This window comes from Miscanthus floridulus, chromosome 6 (genome assembly GCF_019320115.1).
Source record: "Miscanthus floridulus cultivar M001 chromosome 6, ASM1932011v1, whole genome shotgun sequence".
NCBI lineage: Eukaryota > Viridiplantae > Streptophyta > Magnoliopsida > Poales > Poaceae > Miscanthus > Miscanthus floridulus.
Window position 1 is genome coordinate 145,501,856 of NC_089585.1, and position 18,738 is coordinate 145,520,593.

At 46.3% G+C, this 18,738-nt stretch overlaps 2 protein-coding genes across 3 annotated transcripts; one reads left to right on the forward strand and one right to left on the reverse strand.

Annotated features, from left to right (window-relative positions):
* Positions 1-3,096: 3,096 nt before the first annotated feature.
* Positions 3,097-6,671, forward strand: LOC136460086 (succinate dehydrogenase subunit 5, mitochondrial-like). Its single transcript, XM_066459920.1, has 4 exons — positions 3,097-3,328; positions 4,486-4,790; positions 4,871-5,056; positions 6,319-6,671. The coding sequence occupies exons 1-4, from the start codon at positions 3,190-3,192 to the stop codon at positions 6,373-6,375; spliced, it is 687 nt and encodes a 228-aa protein (XP_066316017.1). The 5' UTR covers positions 3,097-3,189; the 3' UTR covers positions 6,376-6,671.
* A 308-nt stretch (positions 6,672-6,979) lies between these two features.
* On the reverse strand, positions 6,980-13,612 carry LOC136457255 (amino acid transporter AVT6C-like). Of its 2 annotated transcripts, none has more exons than XM_066457324.1 (5): positions 13,078-13,612; positions 12,792-12,944; positions 8,084-8,287; positions 7,519-7,984; positions 6,980-7,435 (listed from the first exon to the last, which is right to left on the reverse strand). In XM_066457324.1, the coding sequence occupies exons 1-5, from the start codon at positions 13,487-13,489 to the stop codon at positions 7,285-7,287; spliced, it is 1,386 nt and encodes a 461-aa protein (XP_066313421.1). In that variant the 5' UTR covers positions 13,490-13,612; the 3' UTR covers positions 6,980-7,284. The 2 variants fall into 2 exon arrangements, with proteins under 2 accessions (XP_066313421.1, XP_066313420.1); XM_066457323.1 differs by lacking the exons at positions 12,792-12,944; positions 13,078-13,612 and adding exons at positions 8,473-8,622; positions 8,722-12,776.
* Between the last annotated feature and the right edge of the window lie 5,126 nt (positions 13,613-18,738).

Below are 18,738 nucleotides of genomic sequence, written 5' to 3' on the forward strand. Positions count from 1 at the left end.
TTTTCAAACAATAAGCCTACCAGATTGACTATGCCCTCTTGGTTCAAAAAGTAATGCAGGGACTTAGTTGATAAAATTTTGGAGTTATCAAGAGTCCAAACTACTTTATCCCTATTAGTTTTGTCTATTTCCATCTTCAAAAGGAGTTTTCATAACTCATTCTATTGCATCAGCTCCCTAAACAAACTTCTCCTGAAGAGAACTTTCCACTCTCCGTATTCCCAATACCCTTTGCACTGGTGCTTCTGGGTTCCCACATATCTCATAAAGTTTATGGAATTGAATTTTGAGAGGCGCCCCTTTTCTCCGGGCATCACTTCAAAAATCTTGCCTTGTTTCCTCTAGAGATGGCAATGGGTACCCAAAACCTGAAGAGTAAACAACCCTATTAGGGTATGAGTATGGAGCATTTTAACAACACCCCCCCCCCCCCCCGTCCACACGCGTATGCCATTCGATGGGTATATGTCACCCATACGGGTGGTGGGTATGGAGGAAATCTAGACCCAACATGGATGATGGCGTGAGTGGTGGAGGTTTCAAACTCGATGGGGGCATGCCCCTCGTTGTTTTCGTACATGATATTGTCCCTAGTTTCCTCTGTGTACTCCACATATTGAGAACTCATTTAAACAAATGCTTGACATTGACACATTGTGCACCTTTTTTTCAAAACTGTGAAGATCCCTTATGATTGGAGCCAAAGAAGTCCCCCCCTAGAATATTAAGTTTTAATAGTGCACACCACACGTCGTGTGAGCATGTCTCAATCTTCCAAATCCATTTATAGATTAGGCATTGATTCATTGTTTTCATATGTTAACCACGGTGGTCATTGGGTTTACACATTGAAGTCCATCTAGCCATATATGATACTTCAAAGGTAGCATCTGAAAAAAAAACTCCCAAAAATAACTAAACCAATAGTATCCATTTTTGCACGAGCTCCCTTTGCAGGACAGTAAAAATGTGTGCGTACATAAGAAGATTGTTGAGGCAGATATTAGTTAAAATCAATTTTTTAGAGGTCCCACCTTTTGACCATTTTATTGTATATCCCTTGAAATATATCACCACACTTAGATCTTTATCACAAATCGGAATACATGGGTTCTTCGTGGGCAGCCCCCTGTAGTTAAGCGCATTTGCTTTCATCTCATTTTCTTCCTAGTTATATCCAAAGATGACCACCTTACTTTTATGAATTTATTTTGAGAACCGGTAGCCACTCAAAACAACATAAGAGTATTTTTCTCTCTCAATATATATAAGAGTGTTTTGAGATTCGTAACACTCACCAACCACTGAATTGTTTAGGCAACAATTTTTTTAGCAAGTCTAGTCAACAGCGGAGTAATTTTAGGACAAGCATCACTCGATTTTTGGCCCTTAGATAGATACAAAATAAAGGTCCTAGATCAAATCCCCCCTCTCCATCTTATCTTCCTTCTTCCTCCGCGCACCCTCACTCGACTTGACCCCCTGACGGTTCGCTTGCCCCTGCCACCTACACCTCCCTACCTAGCTCCAGTTGTTCCGTTATCGCTGTCCACCACGTCCTGGTCCTGAATTCCATCAGATGTGTGCTTCCTCCTTGACGTCTTCTTCATCTACGGCCAAGTTCCCCTGTCGCCACCACCTCTCGCCCGTCTCTAGCAGCGCTCGACCGCCTACAACCGCCACCACGTTAGCCCGATGGAGATCCTCAAATTATCTCCATCACACCCTCGTCCTTTCCCTGCCTAATCCCCACTGTCCGTCACGGTGCCACCATCGCCTCGCCCCATGCCACCCCCCAACCCATGCTCGCCACTAGCACCGGGCCTAACTTCTCATTGGGCCCAACAATCCTTCTAAGCCCGTTGAATTCAGGTAACCTCATGAACCTCAAACCCTAGCTCTAACTTTACTGGAGTTGAGGAAGAAGAGCACTGACATTCTTAGATTGACATAAAAATTCAGAGTGAGATGTGACCTTAAATTTAATGTTTAGGTTTGCTTAAAAAGAGTGTGTTTGGTATAGCTCCGCTTCATTGGTGGATCATCCTTTTTCAGTTTCAGTTCTAGAATAATTTCACAGGTAGAGTTAAAGTTGCTGGTAGAAACGTTTGATAAAACAGCTTCACATGATAGATGAAAAGAATAAGGTCCGTTTGACATGACTTTACTTCACATGTCTAGCTCCTTAAAACATGCTTTCACAAAAACCCATGCATGGCACACCAGGGCGAGGTGAAGCCGGGAGGAGCCACTATTGTCTCGACTTCACCCTCCGCATATCCTGTGTGAAAAGCACGATTTAAAAGGCTTCGAAGTCATTTGCTTTTATCCGTTTGGCATAAAATGACTCTAAGCAACTGTCGTTCTTGGGCTTTGCGGACTGGGCCCGTAGTTCGCGAGCAAAGTTCATTTGGGCTGGTTCGGTGGTAAGCCAGAAATAGCAGGAGACTTTTACCTTGGTACCATTATAAAAGTTGATAATTATACACAAGCCATTAAAAAGTTGAGTTCTCACATGTGCCATTGCTATGAATTCTTTTGCCCTTCACGCCACTTCCGTCAGATTTGGCTCTAACGATGTCAAACCATGGGTGTGAAAAGTAAAAAAATACCCTCAGATCTGAATATGCAATTAATTTTTTGAGCATCTTAATGAGCTCAAATGAAAAACTTAAAACTAGAAAGTTATAGACCTCAACAATATCTACAATTTTTATATAAAAATTATCTTCATTTAATTCCGCACAAAAAAGATATGATTTGATATGATTAATATGTCTTAGAAAAATTATATTTTTTATACGGAATTAATTAAAGATAATTTTTATATAAACATTGAACTTTCTAGTTTTGAGTTTTTTTTAATTTGAGATGGTTAAGATGCTCAAAAAAATTAATTGCATATTTAGACCTGATGGTATTTTTGACTTTTCACATCCGCTGTTTGACACCGTTAAAGTCAAATCTGACAGAAGTGGCGCGAAGAGTAAAAAAGTTTAGAGCAATGGCACCCGTGAAAACTCAATTTTTTTTTTGGCTCAAGGGTAATTACCAATTTTTATAATGGTAAAAGCCTCAAATAGCAGCTTCCTCCCGCTGCGTCTGACAGCCCGTCCATCGCCATCAACCCCACGCAACTTCGCAAGAGCGCCTCAACCTGCATCTCGCGGCGATCTCCCTGACTCGGCGATGGCCGCCGCCGCCCTCCGCTCCTCCGCCGCACGCCGGCTCCTGCGCCTCGCCCCGGCAGCCTCGTCGGCTCTGTCTGCTGCTTCCCGGCCCACCGCCGGGATGGCGCCGCTCTCGCGCCCGATCGCCGCGCTCTCAGGTACTCCTCCCCACGCCTCTCTGACTACTTGTTGATTTTACCGCATGTGGGTGCCTCGATCAGACTGATCTCTTTATCGGGTGCTTTCGGGTTGCTTCCTGATTAGGATCCTCCTAGATATGGTTGCTCTAATTACTAGGGAGATTAAAACTCTAGATTGATGCTCGTGGGGAGATTTATTGCAAGGCCAGAAGCTATTACTCCGTAGGCAAGGGTGTTACTATGCGAGAGTTTATGATTTACTGGGGTCGACATACTCTAGCTCTGTGTATATCAACATGAAGATAGAGAGTTGCCTGGACAGGACACCTGCATACCTGCTCAGATGTGAAATGTGTGGTCATAGAGTGTTTCTTTCTAGGCTGATGTCCAATCAAACTATTGAATGCACTCACTTCTTGTTTATAGAACACATGTATTTCGAGTGATGTTACTTGAAAGCTAGAACATCGGTTACTTGACAATGAGGCCTTTGCTTATGAAGCAACTAGACAAAAGGTTGTCTAGCCTTTGTTTGAGTACACGGGCTTCAGGAAGTCAGCAACAACAAGTCATTATTTATGTTTTTCATGCATGAGGTCAGGGGTGCCATGAGATTGTGACTGTTTAGGGTTGGCCCATCCTGTGCTGATGGCTGCAAGGAGGGTTGGTTTGAGTGAAGGTCGAAGGGAATAAGGGACATCTTGTATTTTTTCACACACCACGTTTGGGGATGGGGGAGGAGGGGGGGGGGGGGGGGGGTGCTTTTATGTAACCCCAATAGTTCTGTTCCAATATATTGTGTTCTTAATCTTGAACTTAGGGATATGGTCATTAACTAATAGGGGAATACAAAGGTTGCCTTTTCCATGTTATTTTGCAAAGAAAATACTTGGTTAATACTAATCTTTCATTCTAATAAAATATGCGCTGAATTCTGTGAGAGAAATGGTTAAAGAGGATTCAAAGTGATTAAACTTACTTTAACGAGATTAAATTGTTTTATGTGAAATCGTTCGAGCTGTGGATTTTTTTTCTTTGATTTGTGTTTTTATATTTGGGGGAAAAATGCTAGAAGACTCAAATGCCTTGTTTGTTTTTATTATGATGTGATTCTAGTACTGCACTTCACTTAAAACTTCTCATTCTTAATTAGCTTGTCCATGTTATAAGCTCAGGTGGGAACAATCCTATCTCATGGAAACTGAGGCGCTTCTTCAGTTCAAATGAAAAACACTTGCCTGCAATATCTGACCCAGAGATAGAATCTGCATTTAAGGATTTGTTGGCTGCTAGTTGGAATGAACTTCCAGATTCTCTCGTAGCAGAAGCAAAGAAAGCAGTATCTAAAGCCACCGATGATAAGGCTGGTCAAGAGGCTTTGAAAAATGTATTTCGTGCAGCTGAGGCGTGTGAAGAATTTAGTGGAACCTTGGTTACCCTAAGAATGGCTCTTGATGATCTTTGCGGCCTGACTGGCGAAGTCGGTACTTGTTATCTCTGTTTCCTCATGTATTTTTTTGGGGTGCTTATATCAGTCTGATCAAGACAAATCTTTTGCAGAATGTGGGTCCCTTACCTGGTTATATTGAAGATGCTGTTAAAGCTGCATATAATCACTACATGACATACCTGGAGTCCTTTGGCCCTGAGGAAAATTATCTAAGAAAGAAGGTGGAGACTGAGTTGGGGACAAAAATGATACACCTCAAGATGAGATGCAGTGGCATAGGTTCTGAGTGGGGAAAGGTATGACTTCTGAATGTTACTTGTCCCTGTGGTACAGTTTTACTTCAGTATCGTCTTATACTGTAGAAAATTAGAAATATGTTGCCTGATACTCTTGTGATTCTTGATGTTTGTACTTTGTTGAAGTTTCTCTAACTGTGCCATAGTTCCTTTAAGATGATGGTCAGTTTTTGTTCCATATGTAGTGTTGCTGCATTTTTAATAGAATTTTATCTTGTTTATTGCTTGACTGATTTTTGTATCATTGAATTTCCCATGCTTGGTCTTTTGCCTATCGCAAGAAAATCTATTAAAAATCTGAGTCTGTATTTTCCTCAACCATCCATCCATTATTTTCCATATGTGGAAGCCCATGGTTTCCAGAACTGGTGTTAATTGTTCAGTTGCAAGTGGGATCCTAAACCTTGATATTGATTGTATTTCACCTGGTACAAAAAAAGATTTAAATTTTAAGCAAATTATATGTAACAACCAACCATAGCTGGCTGTCTTGCTGTAAGTGTTCATGCACTGAATGTCATTGCAAGATCTGGCAAGGATTGTTAAATTAGTTTGTCATGTATGTCATATAACTCTTGGTACTGGAAATTACATCCAATTGCACTTTGCATGTGAAATCTGAAGTACCAAATATGGTTCCCCTTCTGCCTGTGACGAGGTGACAGCAACCGGTTGTTTTGTTACCACCAGGGACAAGCTAATGTCAATCCTCTCTGCGGGTAGGATTTTGAGAAAAAGTATATCGGACATTTTGGAATTGGTGATATGTGAGTTAGATTTGCTTTATTGGTTCAGTGTAACTTTTGTTTTTTCAAATTGGTAAATTTTTTCCCTTTTTCTCTGACTTTGACCATAAACTAGCAAAACAAGCATGCATTCAGGCTGATTCCTGGCCAATATTTTCTGGTCTTCCATGATCTTACGGCATTACTAGCAGGCAAGCAGCTTTATAAGAATCACATGGGTGTGCTTTTTCGAACACCTCGTGCACATAATCATAGTGTACCATTTATGGGGAAAGGATGTTCTGGTCCCGTGTCGTTATTACTATGAAAATGTACCCTTCTTCTTTAGTTTGTTTTTCATCGGATTATTTTCTGATGATGAAAATGAATTATGTCCTGCTCGACCTCATAGCACGTATGGAATTATGTTCTCGTTTCGATACACGTCGAGCCTGCTTGTTGTGTCAGGACTGAAGCTAGTGAAATAGCATATATATTTAGGACTCCTTACTCATAATTTAATTTTTCTACTTGCAGATCTCCCTGATTGGCACCTCAGGGATCTCAGGTTCCTATGTTGAGCTAAGGGCATGATGGGAAGTCTGCAGATCAGAACCATGGAAATCATCGATGAGCTGAGGAAGTCTGTAGATCAGAATATGTCGCGCTGCATTTTCCTTTCCCCTTTGTAGCTACCATGGCAATAACAATGAGATCATCAAACAGCTGTGCACTTCAAGTAACCCAAATACTGCCGTCTTTGTGTCTGTAATAAGAATGTGTTTCATGTGCGTGAAGTCAATTCTGTTAGTTTTTGGCTTGCGCCTGATTTCTTGTTCAACTGTTGTGAAGTGTATACTTTGTTCATGAAGCACTGATCATATGCCTTCCCTCGCTACTCAACTTCCTTCAGCATTGCAAAAATACAGTGACCTGCCATTCTTTTATGCAAGGGTTTAACAATCTCAATATGTGATTGCTATATTAACTAGTGGATTATAGCATGTTAAATTTAGACCTTTTCCAATCACTTAAAATATAAAATGTACTAATTAAAATGATGTGTATGCCATATGCGTAAATTTGCTCATTTTAATATTGGGCATAGATATAGATTGTACGCTATAAATATTAGGGAAATTATTTGTTTATTGACAAGGTGCCTTTACTCACAGTAGGTGACAAGACAGGTGGCATATAAGGGAGACGGCTAACAAGTGGCCTGTAATTATTTGCAGCCCTGAAAAAGAAAAGCTCATTGATTTCTATTTTACACAGTAATGTATGACCAGTATAAGTATACAACATTGGCCAGCTGGTAATTTCCTTACAGGTTACAGCCATCTACCTACGTATCTCCTCACAAACATCTACAACATGAGGGGGGCACAGGCTAAACTTGCATCTCATGGGCCGAAGCAATCTCGCTGCAAGGAAGAATAACAGCAACCTTCAAGCGGTTGGCCTGCAAACAATAACAGCATTTTGATTTGATCTGAGCCATCATCTGCTAGCTACATGACCTCCTCGGACTTTGTCACTGATGGAGCTCATGATGTTCGAGGCAATGGCGATGCTGCTCGTGACCACGGCCAGAATGATCATCATTGCCGCCAATGCCTTGTCCTTGCGCTTCGCTATTCCATGAACATCCCTGCAGAAAAATCGCAGTGTTAGATTCTAAAGCTAGCATAGCATTGACAATGCAAAAAGTGGTTCAGAATCTGGCCGTCGTACTTGAGAACTATGGCGCCAGGGAAGATCAACGAGATGGTGACCGCGAACGTGGACCCGGAGTACTCGAAGAGCGTCCAGATGCTGGGGATCGCGATGGCCAGCGCGTAGAGCACCGCCATGAGCACGGCCGTCAGGGACACGAACCGGCGCGTGTCCGCGGCGAGCGGCCGGCGGCCCGGGAAGAGGAGCTCGTCGACGTTGACCCGGAGCGAGAAGAGGAGGAGCGGGAACACGAGCACGAGGTGCAGCGCGTAGCTGAGCCGCGCCGCGTCGTTGAGCGCCTGCGGGACGCCGGCCCCGGAGCTGCGGTCGAAGTTGGCGAGCACGTCGGCCATGGTGGCGTCCCCGAAGAGGAGGTACCCGAAGAATCCCACGGCGGCGTAGATGGCGGCGCAGAGCACGAGGGAGATGCGCACGGCCGTCTTCATGTCCGACGTCTTGCTCAGCTCCGCGCGGATCGGGTGCACTGCATCAGTTGCCAGCGACGTTTCGGATGAGGCAAAGTCGAGCAGCGTGCCAGGCAACATCATGCATGCATGGTGGTTGCAGAAGAAACCAGCAGTACCGTTAAAGTGGAAGGTGAATGCGAGGACGATGACGGGTACGGCGGTGAAGAGCTCGAACGGCGAGGAGAGTCTGGAGAAGTCCGGGAGCATCCGCGGCATGGTTGCAGTGCCCTTGAAGAGCGCGTACAGCGCGATCCCCAAGCTGATGAGCATGAACACTACCGCCAGTAGGATGGAGATGGCCGACGTGAACCTCAGCGAATCTGCATGTTGAAACAAGCTGGTGAATACCATGGGCAAACACCGACAGATCTTTACATATACCCATTGGCACGGTGACAAGTCGCGACGCCGGAATCAGCCAAGTTTTTCATAGCCCCACATACAGCAGGACCAACCAATGTTGCCCACGTTCTACACAATTCGCATCGAGGTACCGCTCACGTACCGACACGCTTCCGGAGCACAAGGGGCAGGAGAATCGCCGCGGCTGCCACCAGCACCACCTCCCAGCTGGTCCACCAGTGGCGCCCGAACAACTCCTGCAGCACCCCCGCGTGCGCCTCCTCGCCGCTCGCCGCGCCCGACATCACGTCCCCTGCACGGCGACTAGTCACTCGCACCGGCCGGAACAGCCTCGCACGCTAGCAGCTAGCGCTGGCATGGCCGCATGGCCGTGTGGGGCTCGTGGCGTTACCGATGATGATGAGGTAGACGGTGAGCGTCCCGAAGCCGTTGAAGGCGACGAACACGTTGAGCAGCTTGGCACCGGCGCGGCCGAACGCGTCGTCCATCAGCGCCGCGTACGACGGCGCGCCGCGGGTGTACCGGAGCATGAAGTCGACGGCGGCGTTGGCCAGGACCGCGACGCCGGCGATCAGCGCCACCGCCGGCGCCACGCCCAGCACGCGCATGGCCGCCGGGATCGACATGATCCCGGCGCCCACCACGCTCGTCGACACGTTGAACACCGCGCCCAGCACCGAAGCTGAGCCGCCCCCGCACGACGGGGCGTCGTCCCCGGCGTGCTCCGGCAGCAGCAGCGCTGCCCTCTCCGGTGTCGCGGTGTCCCTGCCGGCGCTGGGCGTAGCTGAGAACGGCAGGTTCTTGGACACCATGGTTTCAGTCACCAGTAGACAAACAATTTTTTTTTGATCCACTTCGAAATTTGGTTTTAGTCCCGGTATTTTTCACGTCCGGGATTAGAGAAACCTTTAGTCCCGGTTGGTAGCTTCAACCGGGACTAAAGGTCCCTGCCCAACAGCTATTGCGGCAGGCTTTTGCTGCAGGGGACCTTTAGTCCCGGTTGAAGCTACCAACCGGGACTAAAGGTTAACTTTTACTCCCGGTTGGTCCCTCCAACCGGGAGTAAAAGTCTACTCCCAGTTGGAGGTTCCGTCTGGGACTAGAAAGGACCGAGACTAAAGGTCCCCTCCTATATATATATACAAGAACCGTCCTGCCCGCTGAGCACAGGTATCTTCTCCGTCCACACAGGTGATGAACTTGTGCAGCTTCTCATCTTCTCTCTCGTTACCATCTGCTAATCTCATTTTTTCCCATCTACGTAGATCTAAAATATACTTTTTGTCTTGTAGAAGCTGTGATATTATGGATATGGAATTGGAAGTCACAACCGAGGCAAATTAATCAGCCAAGTGAAGATTCATCCATCTCGTGGTGGTGATTCATGTAGATCCAGTCTGTGCGGAAGAAGGTTCAGGCGCAGCAACCCCTGCAGCCGCCAGAGAAGGCATTTTCATTTTTTCCTTTCCATTGATTTTTGTAAGAATAAATCCATGCAGAGATACGGTGAATCCATCTGGTTCTTACTAGTTAGTGCTTCCTTTCTTTAGTATATATGGACAAATCATTGCAGGTGCTTCGTTTCTTTAATCTAGGCAAGATTGCTATCGAATAGACAATTTTTTTGTTAACTAATATATAGGAAATCTTCAGATTTGGTATGTGGTGTTAGAAGTTTTTTTTTGTTGTTGACAAAATTAGCTCATACGGTACATTTGTATTCCAAGCTATTTTAGTTTATTATATTACTAATTTTATCTTTCTTTTGAACATTTGCATGTGTTATTTTGACTATCTGATCATGAAGAATGGAAGGCAAGGACTGTCTCGTCATGAAGAACGGAAGGCCGGCTGTTGATTTTGTAGTGGCTGTCTGTTTATTTTGTAAAAGCTAGAAGCTGATAGTATATTGCTCTAATGCTACTGTTTTAGTAAACATTATTAAGCTTCTCGTGTGCTTGTGATGATTATTCAAACATTTCCTAGTGAGAATATATACAGGACATTTTGACTAACATGCGGCTGCAATCCAAACAGCTATCATAACTTTTTATCTAATATTTATAACAATAAACCAAACAGCAGCCATATTATAACAAAAAAAAAACCAAACAACAGCTACCATATTATAACCTTTATAAAAAAAAACTTTAGTCCCGGTTGGTACCAACCGGGACTAAAGGGCCGGCCCACGTGGCCAGGTCGGAAGACCTCTTTAGCCCCGGTTGATATTAACAACTGCCCGGGCGAGAAAGCGAGACTAAAGAAGAGGTCCTTTAGTCTCGGATTCATGCTCCTGATTAAAAAGTAAAACCTGTTTCTGTTGTACCAGTGAGTGGGATAGAAGAGGAGTGGAGCTCCGCTGGGACTGTTTGGTGCGCGCGCGTATGTTTGGGATTCGGCGGGTCGAGAGCGTATAAACGTGGCGAAGTGGCGAGAAAACGATGCGTGGGGCTGGCGTTGGGATAAGAGCTGAGTCACACACGTGAGGCAGATGCCCTGCCGTCGTCGGCGCCTCGTGCAGTCGTGCTGATGCTGCCCAGTGCCCACACAACCCGCTGGCAAGTGGGGCCGGGGTTGTCGTTAGCTGGTCATGTCAAGTGGCCCACTGGCCCGTGTATTTTGTAAGAATTTTTAATGGGTGTCATCCACGAAAATGATGTCCAATAATAGCCTGCTGCGGTAATGTAGTGTCGTGCAAGTGCAAGCGATATGAGTATGATTATATGTGAGTGACTATGTCCCAGATTTTGGCTTGTTGCGTTTTGCTTCAATTCTTTTGCCTCAGCGTGACTCACGTGACCAAGACTCCCAGAGTTTAGGCTTTAGCACAGAACAAGCAGAACTTCCCTCCTGAAAGAAGGTTGGTCATATTTGGAACTTCGAATGCCAATAAACATCAATCTCAGCAACCTTCAAGCCGAGCCATAAGATGATATTGCACTGTACTGGGCAGTTAGTTGGAGAGGGGAAACGATAGCTGGATCAATACTAGTGGCACTCATTATTGAGTTTTGACCTTCTGGCATGCAAAACTGATCGTGCCAACAAATGCTCATGATGGCGACTACCTCATTTCTAAATCGCCGGATATGCTTGTGCTGAATTTATGTAACATTTGATGAACTTTCCCGTCCCATGACCATGAGGTGCCTAGTGCCATTTGCTAAAATTGGACTTCTACTATAGTAGTGCCACATAAATGGAGCATTCTGCTCAAGGAGGAGGAAAAAAGCTGGGCGCGAAGGGAGATTGAGAGAGTTTCATGGCACTTGGCGCAGTCAAGAGATCAGTGAAAGTTGTGTAGTGTCTTCTCTTTTTATTCCCTGTTTGGCGCCTCTTTTGCCTAATCACTATTGGGCACGCGTGCGCCGCTAACTGAAGCGACGAATACGACGACCCTATGGCCGGAACTGAGGAAGGGGGCGGGGGCGGGCGGAATGGCCAGCGGCGAGGTCGTCGCGGCGGGGGCGGTGGACAAGGCGGCGGTGACGGTGGTTAGGGTTTCAGGTTTTGCGACCATCCAGTATCGGGCGCCTTAGAAGGAGGGGCCCGGGGGTGGCGGGCGGCCCGATGGTGGTGGAGGGTTGAGGGGTGGTGAGCGAGACGGCGGCGGTGCCGTCAAACGGGCGGAGGGAGATAACCGTATGGGTGGTGCCGGCGGCGGGGGCGAGGAGTTGCCGACAAACTATTGGATTGGGATTAGGGAAGGACGGGTTCACCCGACAGGGGTGGTAGGTGGGTGGTGAGGTCGCCGGCGGCCTAGGTGGCGGTCGAGGCGTGCGGGGGTGGGGCTGGCCGGCTAGGGCTCCTGAAGAAGAAGAAAAAGTGCGCGCTCTGTAACAGTGCACGCGTCAGGTAAGATTATCGCCTCTTTTGGGGATATTATGTTTGTTTGCTGTTGGGGTTTTTGTTTAGAGGGGTAATGCTTGTGTGCGTTGTTTTCTGTTTCATCCACAGATGAATTTCGTTGCAGCAAGAACCGTGTTGCAAGCCACACGCCACAGGTTGAAACATGCAAGATACACGCTCGCGCTCCAGCTAGCCAACAATGCCAACTACCTCAACGTTAAACCCATCCTCCCAAGAAAATATCAAAATAAACAAGAATAATATTGTGGCCACAGGCCACAGCCTGCGTGTCGGAACTCATACACTAGCAGTTCAAGTGATACCATGATATCTTCATCACCATGGACCGCCCACCAAACTGTCTATTTAATTTAAAACTTAGGGTCAGATCCAAATCCACATGCGTTGTACTATCACTTTATCATATCGCCCGTGCAAGGTCATTTTTGTTATATTAAATCAGATTGGCCAGTTCGCCAATTGCTGCCATACAATCTCAACTGAACTGATTTTCTTAGCGAGTAATATCAACGAAACTATTACTCTGAGATTTTTTTTTCACACAAAAAAAATCAACCAATACACGGCACAGCTGAAATGTGAACTTACCGACACGGCGGCGGAGCACGAGCGGCAGCAGAACGAAGACGGCGGTGACGAGCAGCACAAACTGCCTCCCCGTCCACCACTGCGGGCCGAACAGCTCCTGCAGCACCCCGGCGTGCTCGTCGCCTCCGCCGACGCTCCCAGACATCACGTCCCCTGCGCCCCGCGCACGACGTACAGACATTAATTATCACAATCGATTCGACCTGAATTCTCGATGAAGCTAGGATAGACTCCAGCGCCCGCGAGCGCGGCTCGCTGAAGCTGCAAGCAAGCTAGTATATCTCACCGATGATGATGAGGTAGACGACGAGCGTGCCCGCGGTGGTGAAGGCGATGAAGACGTTGAGCACGGCGGCGCCAGCGCGGCCGAAGGCGTCGCCCATGATCCCCGCGTACGTGGCCTTGGCCTTCTTGCCGCCGCCGGCCGCCCACCCCGTGTACCGCAGCATGAACTCCACGGAGACGTCGGCGAGCGCGGCGACGGCGGCGATGAGGAACAGCGCCGGGACCACGCCGAGCACGCGCATTGCCGCCGGGATCGACATGATCCCCGCGCCGACGATGCTCGTCGACACGTTGAACACGGCGCCGGAGACCGACCCCCCGCCGCGGCCGTGGCCGCCCGCCGAGAACTCCGGCAGCAGCGGCTCGTCGTCTATCGCGCCGGCCGGCTGGCCTGTGCTCGCCGGCGGCGTCATTTTCGCGGGTGTTGTCGGGCGTGTGGGTGCTGGGTGGCGCTCGTCCGGGAGCCAGTACTTAAAATAGCACGCGCCCGGTACCAGCTCTGAAATTACTGTTTTGCTCTTCTGTGGTGAGGAAGGCTACGGAGAGCTCGTAACCGGTGGAGGGGGTGCAGTTTGGTCATTCCAGATGTTCGACACGACAGGCGAGGTAGGTATGACTGAGTTGGAGGTGAAGTGGCCTCCGTGGGCTCTTCCAATGCTGTGGTGTACCTGGACGGGAACGCGGTTCGGGTTCGTCTTTCGCGATTATACGGTGAAGCGGGACTTGTTTAGCAATTACCAATTAGCACAAGCAGTGACGGCGACACGAGCTTGGCCGGCCAGCCATTGCCCATTATTTGCGTTTTGGCTTATATGCCTGCAGCAGCAAATCACACTTTGGCTACCATTTCCTGCGAATTTTGTCGTGCGGTCATTCTCAGCAGGTCGCAAAACGATGGCCGACGACGCCAGTTTCTTCTGTCTGATGATCTCCACCAATAGGCCTAATGGTTTATTGGACTCTTGCCTCTGCTCCCTGATCGGGGGAGCCCAACCCTAATACGGTTGGTGGGCCCCTGTCGCACAGCACATATAAAAGGTAAGGTGGGGATCAGGGCTCGTCTAACGAGGTTCGACGAAGCCGCCATCCCACACACAGAGAAACCCTAAACCGATCAAAGAGGTGCTGTCAGCGACGGGATGAGCCCACCGACACTGCCGTCGCGCCTCTGCAAGGTCTACACCAAGCCACTGGACTTCGCGGCATCGCCACCGAGCCGGAGCTGCCCCTACAACGGCGTCTACGCTGCTGCTGTGCAGCAACAGTGAAGGCGAGAAGGAGCTTACCCGATCCTACGGTCACAGAGGTACACACATCGATACTAACAATGGTACCAGAGCCGGTTACCTCTGTGTAATCCTAACCCTAACCGGGTAAAAGCAAAGAAAAGAGTGACCGGGGTGGCGGACATCACGGTCTACCGGTCATCACCGCCACCGCGCGTGGGGGAAAGAAGCCGCACCGTTCGACGGCGCACGGCAAAAGTAAAGAACCGAACAGATCCAGTTCGGATCTAAGGAAAAATGAAGAGTGGGTTCGGATTTGACCAAACCCTAAGACCTAACCCTAACTTTAACCCTAATCCCAAATCGGGTTAATCCCAAAAGAAGGGGAAGAGGAAAGAATCCGGGTTCAACCGAACCCTAACCCTAGATCCATTCGGATGAACTCCGAAAAGAAAAAAAAGGGAAAGATCACAAAGACAAATCAGAAAAGATGACAGATCGGATTCCGAACCCTAGATCTATAACCAGTTCGGAAAGAAAGATCCAAAAGCAAATCCGAAAAGGGAAGGGGAAAAGAACAGGGTCGGCACACGAACCCTAACCCAAGACCTAAACCCTAATCCCCACCTATCAGATTCGGATAAGAGAAAAGGGAGATCCAAATCCGAAGGGGAAGGGGTGGACCTACCTCACCGGCCTTTTGCCGGCGCGGGAGAAGAAAGACCAAGCCGGGGAAGATTTTTCGCCGGGCTCGGCCAAGGGGGCGCCGCGGCCAGGCCGCTCGACGGCGGCGTGCTCACCCGTCGGGGAGCACGCGCGTCGGCGAGGGGGCCGGCGACGGCGCCATGGCACTCGCTCAGCCACCCGCTCGCTCGCCGTCTCGCTCTCGGTCACTCGGTCGCGCTGCGGCTGAGAAAGAAATAGAGAGAGGGCGAAGAGAGAGAGAGAGAGAGCAGCGGAGAGACTGAGCTAGGGTTTGCACCGGCTGCGGCATCGGTGGGTTTTTATACCACCCGAAACGAGCGCCCGGCCGTCGGATCGATATCAACGGCACAGATCAGATCGGCCCATCGCCGGCCCAGGCGGGCGTGCGCGCGAGGCCGGATTCCCGACCCAGGCCTAGGTTGCGGCCTGGGCGCGGGGGAGCGCGCGGGACAGCGCGAGCGCCGACGTGGGCCGTGGGCCGCTTTGCCTGTTGGGCCAAAAACAGTGAAAGAATCCAGATCAGTTTTTGATTTTTTCTTTTCCAGTAATTGCTAATTTCTGGAAAATGAAAAATAGCTCGAAAGAAAAATAGAAAAAGTAATTTTTCCCTGTGGGTAAAATTCAAGAAATTGAGTGAAAATTTTTCCGCTGCTAAAGAAGTTGTTTATACTCCAGTTATTTTGAATCAATATGATATTTAACTGGAGAAAAGGAAAGTTTTTCCAGTAAATGCTTATTTCCTGGAAATTGATTAATGGATTAAAGAAAATAGAAAAAACAATTTTCCCTGTGGGTAAAATTCAAGGAAAAGAGAATTTTCCACAGCCAAAGAAATTGTTTATTCTCCAGTTAATTTGTACCAACGTAATATTTAATTGGAGCAAAAGAAAGTTTTTCCGCTGCTAAAGAAATTGTTGATTCTCCAGTTATTTTGAACCAATGTGGTATTTAATTGGAGAAAAAGAGATTTGTCATGGATTATGATGTTGTTATTTTCTGACCAACGTTGTTAATAACAATATCGTAATGATTTATGCATTAATTCTACTTCTGCCCAACGGTGATGTAGAATTAGTATATAAGAACAGATGTTAATTTTAATGATTTATGCATTAATTCTACTTCTGTCCAATGGTGATGTAGAATTAGTGTGTAAGAACAGTTGTGAAAGTTAAAGATTTATACATTAATTATATTTCTGCTCAACGGTGATGTAGAATTAGTGTATAAGAATAATTGTATGTTTTGATTTTGACCAACGTTGAAATCAAGGCATGCAAATGCTGTTATTTTTATGTTAAGAAAAGTTTTGACCTAGTTTTCATCTTGTCTAAGGTGGACTGAGTAGTCACCTCACCGTGTTCCACTGAGATTGTGGCACCGGTGAGGGAGACAAAAGAGAATGATGCCACTTGGGCAACTAAAGAAAGGGATTTTGAATCCCAAAAGATATTCTATGGCTTTTGAGCATAGAAAGTGGGTCACTGCAAACAAGAAATGTTTGGCTGTGATAAAGAACATGATTGAACCTACAATTATGGGCTCAATCTCAGAATGTGACACGGTCACCGAGTTCCTCGATAGAATAAAGAGTCAGTTCACTGGCTCTTCAAAGACATATGCCACTTAGCTGATAAAGCAGCTGGTCACAGAGTGTTAATCTAGAAAAGGTGGCATAAGAGAGCTCACGATGCGTTGTCGAAATTATAGCACTGTCGTTTAGGCCATATTTCGAGGGGGAGAATAGAAAGACAAGTTAAGAATGCTATTATTCCTCCATTAGAGCTCTTAGATTAAGTTCAATGCAGGGAATGCATAAAAGAAAAGTTTGTAAAGAAGATTAAGAAAGATGATAAACGAAGCGTAGGAATTTTACATATTATTCACACAGACATCTGTAATCAGCTTTCCTGTAAAGAGTGTGTATGGTTATGATTCGTTCATAACATTCACATATGAGTACTGCCATTATGGCTATATTTATCCAATCAAAGAAAGAAAAGATGTACTGGATAAATTCAAGATATTAAAGATTAAGATAGTCAGGTCTGACCATGGGGGAGTACTGCGGTCGGTATACCCTAAAAGAATGGTATAGTAGCCCAGTATTCTATACCGGGTGAACCTCAGCAGAATAGAGTAGCTAAAAGAATCAATAGCACCCTGATGGATATGGTGGGCAGTATGATAAGTTACTCCACCTTACAGTTGAGCCTATGGATGGAGGCGTTGAAAACGGCCATTCATATTCTCAATAAAGTATCAAGAAAGTTGGTGCCTAAAACACCGTATGAGTTGTGGACAGAAAGAGTACCCTCACTAAATACTTGAGTGTGTGGGGGAGCCCTGCTGAGGCTAAAGTATTTAACCCAAACATTAGGAAACTAGATCCAAAAATAGTAAGTTGCCATTTCATTGGCTACCAAGAAAAGTCAAAAGGTATTCGTTTCTACTATCCAGAGTGACATACAAAGTTTATGGAAACGAGACACGCTATTTTCCTAGAGGATGAAAAGATGAGGGAGAGCATGGTAGCTCGAGAAATTAACCTTGAAGTGAAGCGGGTGTATGCGCCCACTCCAATGATTCATGAGCCAATTTTCTCACTACATGCTGTCGCTGCACCGACAGTACAAGATACTATGGTGTCAGCACCTGTTGTTATTCCACCTATGGCAACAATGAATGAAAATGAGAAACCTGTTCTTTAGGATCCTATAGAACCTATTGCCACACATGAGGGGGAGCAACAACAGCCTCAAACAAAAGGTGTGCCAAATGTGGAGGCCCCTAGAAGGTCTCAAAGAGTTAGTAAATCAACTATTTCTGCTGATTATGAAGTGTACAACAGTAAGGAATTTCAAATGGAGGATGATCCCACCTCATTTGAAGAAGCCATGAAAAATGATTATTCATCGAAGTGGCTTGAGGCCATGGAAGATGAAATGAAATCAATAAATGCTAATAAAGTTTGGGACCTAGAAATAATTCCTAAAGGAACCAAAACAGTAGGCTGTAAATGGGTCTACAGAACAAAACTTGACTCTCAAGGGAATATAGAGACATATAAAGCGTGACTTGTGGCAAAAGGCTTTATGCAAAGAGAAAGGATTGATTACAATGAGACCTTTTCTCCAGTCTCATGTAAAGTTTCCTTCAGAATCATAATAGCATTAGTGGCACATTACGATTGAGAATTACATCAGATGAATGTAAAGACAACATTTCTCAACGGAGATTTAGAGGAAAATGTTTACATGGCACAACCGAAAGGTTTTGTCATGGAAGGAAAAGAACAAATGGGATGCCGCCTAAAGAAAATCATTTATGGATTAAAACAAGCTTCAAAACAGTGGTACTTGAAGTTTGATCAGACAATAAAGAATTTTGGGTTTTAAAGAGAATGTAGAGGACAATTGTGTCTATACAAAGTTTAAGAATGGAAAGTTTATCTTCCTTATCCTGTATGTAGATGATATCTTACTTGCTAGTAGTGATGTCAGTCTACTATAGGAGACAAAGAAGTTTTGTCCTCAAAACTTGATATGAAAGATCTTAACGAAGCCTCGTTCATTCTAGAGATCGACATTCACCGAGATAGAAGAGAAAGGGTATAATGACTGTCACAAAAGGCATACATGGAAAAGATCTTAAAGAAATTCAGTATGCACAAATGTAGTCCCTCACCTGCTCCTATAGTCAAGGGCGACATATATGGGGATTTTAAATGC